Source organism: Pleurodeles waltl, chromosome 4_2 (assembly GCF_031143425.1).
Source record: "Pleurodeles waltl isolate 20211129_DDA chromosome 4_2, aPleWal1.hap1.20221129, whole genome shotgun sequence".
Classification (NCBI taxonomy): Eukaryota; Metazoa; Chordata; class Amphibia; order Caudata; family Salamandridae; genus Pleurodeles; species Pleurodeles waltl.
Window position 1 is genome coordinate 1055711358 of NC_090443.1, and position 10012 is coordinate 1055721369.

Below are 10012 nucleotides of genomic sequence, written 5' to 3' on the forward strand. Positions count from 1 at the left end.
TCAGCTTATTAGAGGACATTGTTCAGCATTTATTGCACACACAGAGACAGTTAGCGAGACACACACTCAATAAAGAACTCTGATACCAGTTTATAAAAATGACACAGAATTTTAAAATTAATTTAGATACCAAGATCATCAGAATCAGGTAAATACTTTTCAAGATATTAATTTTTAAAAGTTGGAAAAGTTGACAGCGCAATTTCTGGAGCAGTAATTTTATCCTGTTGGGGAAAAAAAAAGCATATACTGCATCTGGATACTTAGCAGAGATTTACAGGACCAATGTTCTGGAGTTAAGGTAATTATGGGGCAAGGTCCAAGGCAGCACCAACAGGTCACTTCATGAGGCCCTGGGGCGTCCGGGTGCAGAGGTGTTACGGCGTCAGGTGTCCCATTCACTTCAATGTAGAAAGGCTTCAGGCAGTGTTGGGAAGCCCACATTTGGCAAACCCAAGGTGAGCTTCGCCTCTGGAGTGTCTGTGGACCAGGCTGGCCCCGTTGGCCCACTTCAACTCAGGCTAGGGTGCACAGGTGCAGTGGTGCTGTCCAGTGTTGAGTTTTGGTGGTCCAGAGTCCTCGTGAGTCTTCTCTGGTGCCTGCGGGGTGTAGGGAAGCAGCCCCACTACTCCACAGGAGACCCAGGTTACTTCTCGAATTGCGGGCTGTCCTCCCAGGCTTTTGGAGGCAGAACACCTGCAGGATGACTCGTCTTTGGCACAGTTGTCGAGGACAGCAGGCAGGCTGGCGGGATTGGGGCCAAGTCAGTTGCTGCTCCTCAGTTCTTGCTTTTCTTGGCTCTTTGGGTCCTTCTTCTTTAGGCCAGCAAATCTGAAGTCCTGGTATCAGGGGTTCCCCTAAATACTCAATTTAGGGGCGTGAAGGGTAGTAGCCAATGAACTTCTTAGCCCTAGGGTCACTAAACCCCCTAGATGACCACTTCCTGTGGGAAGTGGGCATCACCCTGTTCCAGAATTCCTAATTCCACCACACACAAGATGGTGTAATAACTAATTTCGTGTTCACTTCAGGCTGGTCATTCTAGAGGTGGTTCCAGCTGGGCAGTGTAACACGCCTCCTGCGTGAGTAATTTCCCCCGCCTGTCCTGGTGCCAGATGGGCCTCAGGGCAGGGGGCTCGCCTCTCCCCAGGTCTGGTGGAATCTGGGGTCGCATACCAAAGGTGGCAGAGACTTTGAAGTCCCTGGCCTTGGTATGCAGATTTACTAGCCATCCTGTTGGAAGTGATAACATCTGCCAGAGCATGCATTGTTTCTTACTTCGGAGAGCAGCGGCTCAGAAACTCGTCTGTGGTGGCAGCCTGTTCGAAACCAGTCAGCCAGCACACTAGAGGACTAGTAGGTTTTCAGGAGGCACCTCTAGGGTTCCCTCTGCATGCATGTCCTCCCATAGGATAACATTGCAGAACTCAGAAATTGCACTATGTCCACCTGTTAAAGTGAAAAGAATTCCTATTTAAAAACATACTTACCTGAAAGGTTTTTCTCTAATTCTTAAATATATATAAAGATACTTGCTATTTTTATAAATTGGTGTGGATATCCTTCTTGAGTTGTCTCTCATTTATTGACTATTGTGTGTATTTGTAGATGTCTTGCACTCCTCTGTGTTATGCCTAAGGCAGCTCGACCACACTACCGCTAGAGCTAGGGTTTGCGTAGTGAGCCCTCTCCACTCACTGGGTAACCCCCGGACCATTTACACGGTATTCACATACCACCTAAAGGGCCAGCTTCCTACAGTGCCCTTTCCTGGGCGTCGTTCGCATGTTTCCCTAGATGGGCAGAAAGCTGTCTCATGGAAAAGACCCCATGTGCGTCTGTGAAGTGGAACAGGAGACCTAGGGCAACAACGTGGCAACTTTGTAAAAGTTGCACACGGCAACAAGTTACATTATTTCAAATTGTGTATCAAATTGGGCTTAATGTAACAAGTTGTTTGATACCTTGGAGTATCAGTTGTGGCCGTACCATTCAGGAGTTAGCGCCGCTAAGATGTCAGCGTGCCAATCCTGCACTCGCCAATGAGGTACCAACTCCTTCCACCGTAAGCGACACCTTGACATTCTTACTGTCAGAATAGTTAAGTACATGTTCCGCTCTGAATATATGTTGCACCTTGCCTTAGTGGTTGCGAGGCAAGGGGCAGGGGCAACATACATATTAGAGAAGAAGGTTTTGGCTTTCCAGGTCGGGTTAGCAGTCTAACAACTGCCCTGGCAAACTGGAAGCTGTATTTACATTTGTCACACCCAGGGTGGCATAGCCAATCCCTGGGGTGACTCTAGGTATACGTGCCCTGGGTTCCATATACTAGGGACGCACAGTTGACTTAGCTTATGCCAATTGGGTAGAAGTAAATTCACTATACACACTCAGGTCCGGGCACAGACGAGCAGGTCTGGTTAGCAGGCCTCAGTGCACCTAGTGCACTCAGTCGAAAAACCAGCAGCATGAGTTCCAAACTTTGGAGGTGACCATACAAAAAGAGGCAAATCCTTACAGCGGTATGTGCCGCATCTCTCTAGGGCCAGGGTCACACAGGAGAGGTAGTTGTGTGTGTGTGTGCGTGATGTCTATCTCTAGGGCTGTAGCCTGTGGGAGAGGTGCAGTGGGACAGGTGTGTGTGTGTGTGTGTGGGGGGGGGGGGAGGGGGGGGGGAGGGGAGGGGAGGGGGGGGGCTGGCACCTACTGGCGAAACTGTGCCTGAGTTATCTAGCTTTTCCTCCAGCATCCACAGTTAAAGGGCATGGACTCCCTGAAGATGTGATTGTGTTTTTGGAGAAGGCTTCTCCAGGGCTGAATTATTCTCTTTAGTCCAATCCTTTTGAGGTTGAAGCTGATCACTCACTTGCACCCTGTACAGCGCTGGAGATTTTGCACCCTTTCTCCTGTCAGGTATTTTCACAATGTCAACAATGGCCTTGTGCATGCGGGAGGAATTGTTGTTTTGTCGCAGTGGAATGTCAGCTTGGCTCGTAGATTGATTTCTATCTCTGCATAACATATGTGAGGTCTTCTGTTCGCTTTGTCGTGACACTTCTTCTCACGGCAGCCTGGGGACGTTAGTGGAGACCCAGCACGTAGGGGGAGAAAGCATGGCAGTATCTGGCCACTAGCTTCACCCAGTTCCTCACACCAATCCATATCGTGATCATAAGGCTGAAGTTTCTCAGGGTCCAATGACCCCTCACATTCCTTCTCAAGTCCTAACTGTAGGAAACTGGACTTCCTTGCAGATGTCCTCCAACTTTTTGTCCCTTTTAGAACTACTAGATGCAGGTTTTCGGCTCTGACAATGCACCGAGGTCTGCCAACCAGAACTCAGTGCCAGTGCTCATTCCCCTAAAACAAACTGTGTCTGATTGTAACACAGTTGGCGAAGGACTTTAGCACCCCTGTAAGTCCCTAGTAAATGGTACCCCTAGTACCTAGGACATGGTCACTAAAGCGGGACTGTAAGGGCTGCAGCATAAGCTATGCCACCCTAAGGACCCCCCAACAAATTGCACACAGCCTGTCATTGCAGGCTGCGTGTCAGGGTGCAGGCCCGGAGTGAAAACACGACATGGCACACACATGTGGGTCATGCCACAGTCACTGCATGCGTTATATGTAAGTCACTCCTCTAGCAGGTCTTAGACCCCTAAGGCAGGGTGCATTATAATACATGTGAGGGCATAGCTGCATGAGACCATATGCCCCTGTTATGTCTAGTTCTATTGCTAGATATTACAAGTGAACAGGGAAGCCATCTTAAGGTGTGTACTCCGCACTGGTCATTGCGAGTGTACTCTTTTGTCCTTCCCCAGAATCTTCTCAGAGGTCAGGCAACACCTACGTGTCCAGTGTGCATCCTTGGTAACGAGGCCATGGCGTACTGGGGATTGGTCAGTAAATCAACAGTGGAAGTGGTCTTTTTAGTTCGCTTGTAGATTATTCCTCAGATGCGATGATCTTAACACAGATAAAGGGATAGGTTAGGTGTTTTCAGTTCTGGGCCAGTTAAGGTTCCAGCTCCCTTTACCTTTTTGGTGTCCGTACTCCTGCACTTTTGTGACATATGGCATCCATGGCATTTCTGCGATTTGAACTCCATTCTTTCTGCAGTCACTGCCATGGAGTCCTGTTCCAAGGTCTATGATTCATTCTAGTCCTTGCCGCTGTCAAGCCTCCAAAGCTCTTGCAAAGGAAGTGCCAACTGGATGCAAGCGTGATGATTTGTGACCAGTCACTCTTAGTGAAGACGCTGGGGCATATCGCGGTCACTCACGAACCATCCCTTATCATGTGCACCAGTCTACGCTTTCCAGCCAGCTGGACCAGCCAAGTACTGAGGGGTGACGGGCAAACAGGGACTTGAGGAGCACAGCCTTGGAGTATATATTCACATGACTTCAAAGAACATCTTTGGGCTTGATGTTCCCCAGCCCTGGTGTTCACGCAGAATGGATGTCCTAAGCATTGGAAAGTATTGGTTCTTAAATGTAAGAACAAAATGTATCTTCTCCCAGGTGATGGACCTGGTCATGAGTATGCTTCGGAACCCAAGAGCAGAAACACAATGTGAAGCTGCCATCCACGGTGTGGTGCGTTCTAGGATGTGAGTCAGTGTTGCCATCATCTGTACTTATTCCATCTGTGGGTACAGCCCAAAAAGAATTTAGATTTGTAAACCTGACGGTTTGGTACCCAGACAAGTTTGGGTGATGCACAGCGTCGCAGCCACGAATGGCGACAATCTTCTTAAGTATTGTTACAGGCGAGTATTCTTCTCCTTACTACGGTTAGTAACCTTTTCTATCCGTTTCTGTCACCTTCATCTCAAAAAGTGCTCATTTGTGTCCAACTGTTCCCCAGCATAACATTTAGTAAACACCCATTTGGTCAATGGGGAGTCTGTGCCAAGAGCTGCGTGTAGGAATTTGCTCCATTTTTGTGTAGAATTTGCCCCTGCCTGGCATTGTTGGCCAACTCTCATCCTTTCTCTGTTCCCTCCTGTAGCATCTACAAGAAGGCCGGCCTTGGCAAGGAGAAGCGGGAAGTCACCTACTTGGTCGCCAAAAAGGGAGTTGGCCCGAAAGTACGGCGCCCAGCCGGGGTCAAGGGCCACTTCAAGGTGGTGGACGGCCGGATGAAGAAAGACATGAGAGCCCAAAAGAGGACCAGCCAAGGCAAGAAGGGTGGCCAAGGAAAGAGGAGCGGGCAGGGGAAGAAGCAGAAGCACAAAAGGACATGAGACCAGCTGGTGACACTTTAAAAAAGGAGTTTGTAAACTCAGTGAAGGGAATTTTCTGCCTTCTGATAGATCTGCCTGTGTGTACGAGGATGTAGCAGTAAAAAGAAAGACTTGGCTCCTGGGAAATCACTTCCTGTTTGTGAGATGGTCACTTCCTGCGACTTGAGGCAGTGCAGCTCACTTCCTGTTTAAATGGATTGTGGGAGACTGCTTCTTTTAAATGAGACATTATTCCCTTGTTTGAAGTGACTTCCTCTTTTTAATGGGAAAGGCATCTTTTGGGAGACAGCCCTTCTTCCTATTAAGGTAAATACCTCCCTGTGTTGGAGAACGCGTCCTCTTAAGAGGTAAATACAGTCTTTGTAGCTGGACATTTCTTATTTGATGTGCTGCTGGTGTTCTTTTCTGAGCATCAATTCCCCTTTGTTAAACATCTCCATCATCCTTATTGCAAGGACTGTCCTTCCGCGTGAGAGCTCACGTGCTCTAGAATGTTCACATCTCACTTTTTAGGGCTCTCCTGCTCTTTGAGGGAACATCTTCCTCCCTAGCAGGCCGCTTCTTGTTTGATGTGATGGTTCTCTTTGCAAGGGGTCACTTCCTGTTTGCCCGAATGCATGTGTTTTTTGCAGGAGGGGTGCCTACGTCCCTGTCCTTCCTACTGTAAATGGTTTTATAGATGGTCTAATTCTGCTGCCAGTTATTCAATATTTTTGTATTGTAAAGTTATGGCGCTATTCAAATGAAATTAACACGTTATTTACCTTCAGTGGTAACCCCAGAAAGACTGTATCCTTGCATGTAGAGTTTTCTTTTTTTTTAACACAAATGTCAGATTTTGCTTGTTTGTGGCGAGGGAGTCCTGGTTCGGTCTCACCTTTGCTTCGCCCTTAGAGGCAGGTAAGGGTGAGAGTGTGCTAAGGGCGAGGGAGGGCTGAAAGGAACATGGGAATTTAAGGGAAGTGAAAGCTGCCGAGGCATGAGCTGTGTGTAGGTTTGAAGAAGATGAATGCAGAGAGATCGAAGGGAAGTTGAGGATAGGAACACTGCAGCTGGTGATGAGTGGCTGCAAGGACAGGTGGTGAGATCTAAGGAAAGTCAGAAATGAGGGGTGGGGGGTCATGAAACTTTAGAGATGGGATAATCAAATGAGATGTTCAAATGAAACTGTTGAAAACCCAAATAAAGAAGTTTGAGAAGCCTTAGGAGGTACATGAGACTGTGAGAGTGGGAGGAGGGCTCCTGAGTCAGGGTCCTGGAGATTGAATAGGGGTCAGCGGAGAGAGGCTGAGCCTGGCTCGAGAAGAGCGAGACAAGCGTGAAGGATAGAGAACGTGGACGAAGGAAGTCTGAGTTGGGATTATGGGGAGAGACCGAGCAGTGATCCAGGAGAAAGACTGAAGAGTGACAAAGGAACAGTGACTTGCGACTGATGGGGACTTTAGATCAACAGAAGTACCAAGTGTCCAAATGATAGCCTGGGAGGGATACTGAGTGAGGGCTGAAGGCAGATTGAGTATGGTGTAGAGGCTGTAAAGCAGAGAGAGAGAGCGAGTGAGGTTGATGCCGAACTACTGGAGACCATTATGTGGAAGAGTACAAACCAGGGAGGGTACACAATGAAAAGAAGAGGATTGGGAGATGTTTGGGTACAGAAAAGTATGGAAGCAAGACAAGGGGAGAGATGGATAGAGGGGTGGTAAATGCGCTATAAACAAATCTTAGAGCATTGAATGAGACGGATGGGTTTTGGAGATGAACTGCGGAGAGCGGCTTATCCTCGGTTGACCACAGGGCTGCTGGACACCCTCTTGAGGTAGACTGCACTATCGGCTAGAGTCAGAAACGTACTCAAGAACACTCTGCACACTCGAAGCAGAACCGGACCCAGGCGGATATCAAAAGGATACACTTACAGGCTGTTCTAGGCGCTCTCACGCTAGAGCCGCACAGGTCGAAGGCTGCTTCTAGGTGCTCCCATGCTAGAGCCGCACAGGTCTGCAGACTGCTTCTAGGCGCTTCCACGCTAGAGCCGCACAGGTCTGCAGACTGCTTCTAGGCGCTCCCACGCTAGAGCCGCACAGGTCTGCAGACTGCTTCTAGGCGCTCCCACGCTAGAGCCGCACAGGTCTGCAGACTGCTTCTAGGCGCTCCCATGCTAGAGCCGCACAGGTCTGCAGACTGCTTCTAGGCGCTCCCATGCTAGAGCCGCACAGGTCTGCAGACTGCTTCTTGGTGCTCCGATGCTAGAGCCGCACAGGTCAGCAGACTGCTTCTCTAGGCGCTCCGATGCTAGAGCCGCACAGGTCTGCAGACTGCTTCTCTAGGTGCTCTGATGCTAGAGCCTCACAGGTCTGCAGACTGCTCCAAATCGCTCCCACGCTAGAGCCGCACAGGTCTGCAGACTGCTTCTAGGCGCTCCCACGCTAGAGTCGCACAGGTCTGCAGACTGCTTCTAGGCGCTCCCACGCTAGAGTCGCACAGGTCTGCAGACTGCTTCTAGGCGCTCCCACGCTAGAGCCGCACAGGTCTGCAGACTGCTTCTAGGCGCTCCCACGCTAGAGCCGCACAGGTCTGCAGACTGCTTCTAGGCGCTCCCATGCTAGAGCCGCACAGGTCTGTAGACTGCTTCTAGGCGCTTCCACGCTAGAGCCGCACAGTTCTACAGTCAGTGACCGGTTCGGACAAGTGAAGCTCAGTACCTTGGCACTGAAGCGGGTGAATCTGTCTTCAGCACTGTTCAAGACCCGTCCAAGTTATGTGCGGAACTGGACTAATGCTTGTGTACGCAGTCAGGTGTCTAAGGTCTGTGTGTTGTCTTCTGGATGCTGGATGTTGACTGGTTGGTCTTTAAATCTAGGCATGACTGAGGCAGGTTGTACTGTGCCCGCGGAGGGCGGGAAGGCGGGGTGCCTGCAAGTCAACACAAGAAAGGGCAGTAATGCTTCTCACCTCCTGCTGAGGTCAGTGGCACCACAGATGCTTGTGCCACGTCAGGATGGACTTACCAAACTCATTCCTCATGCACCCTCTTGTTCTTTCTGCAGGCTGGCACTGCTCCAGGTTTTGTCTGGTACTTTGGGTACAGGGTGGTGGTTATTGGCCCTACATTGATGTGGATGTGAATCCATTGAGTTAAACAGTGCAAGCTCTTAAAACGTATTCGACTACGTGTGCAGATCCACCTGTAAGTTCGAGGCGTGGACACACCTTTTCACTGTGGCCAAACTTAGTGAAGTTTGATGACGTGTTTAGTAGGATTTTAATAGCACAGTGTTAAGTGCACAAGCTATACTTGTGTGTCAGAGTGAGCACTGCTCCCATCTCATACAGTGTGCAGTAGACTCAAATGTTGGTTGAGTTGTTTTTGCAGGACAGTGTTAGGACATATGTACTCCGCATGGCCTGGAAAAGCTGGGCCATCTGCCCTGTGTTTCTGAATGACCCGTATTTTCTTTTCTCCAGTGAACACAACAATCGTGCAGGTCCCCTGAAGGTGCCCCATATGGTTCTTTTCTGGTCATCATCAGAGCTGTGGTCTGCAGTGTACCCCCAATGAGTGACGATGCTGCTACTCTCCTCACCCTAACTTGTGTAGTGACTGCTGATGTTAGTGCGCGCATCATATCCCGTATCACTTTTACCTCTGTGAAGAGCATTCCTACTGGCCATTATCAGATAGACACTTCCCATCTCCCTAACTCGATCCTGTCTGTCGTCATGTGTGTAACATGTATGGATGATTTCCATGAGTCAGTGGTAGAGCCCTTTTGAACCCTGTCATCACACTGCACAAGCTGGTGACCAGTGTGGACATGCCCGACTGCACGTACTCCTTCCTGGGTCCCACTTCCTATCAAACATTCGACCAGGTGAATGCGAGGTAGTGACGGTCTCCCAGATTCCTCTATCGCGAGTACTGGCACCACCGTTCGTTCCTTCGCTTCCCGCCTTTCCTCTCTTCTTGCTGGTCCGTCTGGGATGCAACTGAGAGACCATTTAACCAGTCCGGGCTGCTCTAACTTGTGACCGGGAAAAGGTGGAAAAGACCTGGAAGCAGCACTGGTGTGGATTTTGTAGCTATGAAAAAGGGAAGACTCTGGCTACCTCCTTTGTACACCAGAGAAGGGTAAAGACTGGCCCTCTGGAGGAGCTGACCTCCTAGGTATCCTCCAACCAACCCCAGACGTTTCTCTTCTGATGGATACTTCTAACCGCAGATTCCTCACCTTTTGAACCTGTAACAGTATCACTGTGCACCGGTCGGTGGCGTCCTGCAGCTCTGGATCAACCTCATTCTGCTCTGGGAGGGATGTGTGAGCTGCATGTGAGCACCACCTGTGCACTCTGGCGTCCGCGCCTTTCTTTTCACTTCACCAGTTGTGGATCTGGAGCTGCAACTTGTAGACACCAGATTTGTCTGTGGTGCTTGGGCTTGTAACACAACTCCATGCAAGTAGGAACTGCGCCTTGATGAATTAGAATGTCATTCAGCACTGTGAGGCGAAGCTGTGAGCCACCAAGTAACTCCAGACTCCAGCCGTGACCGGTCATCGTCAAAGGTTCCGTTCCAGTCTTTGTCGCAGTATGTCAGACGAAGCACAAGGAGTCCAACTGGGGCTCTGCCCCTTCCTGCCACTCTCGAACTCCTGATAGGGCCTCTGTCTCACTCCCAGACTCCTCTCTCCTTCAGAGCTGATTCCGACTCTCATCCTGGGGCAGCCTTTATTTCTGGGTTCCCCGTCGAAGCCTCAG

At 49.8% G+C, this 10012-nt stretch overlaps 1 protein-coding gene across 1 annotated transcript in view; it reads left to right on the forward strand.

Annotated features, from left to right (window-relative positions):
- Nucleotides 1–6042, forward strand: part of FTSJ3 (FtsJ RNA 2'-O-methyltransferase 3) — a 102414-nt gene extending 96372 nt beyond the window's left edge. The window contains exon 22 of the mRNA XM_069233077.1: nt 5023–6042. Coding sequence (XP_069089178.1) covers nt 5023–5257 — 235 coding nt within the window. The 3' untranslated portion in view covers nt 5258–6042. The remainder of the gene's footprint in view (nt 1–5022) is intronic.
- The last annotated feature ends 3970 nt before the right edge of the window (nt 6043–10012 follow it).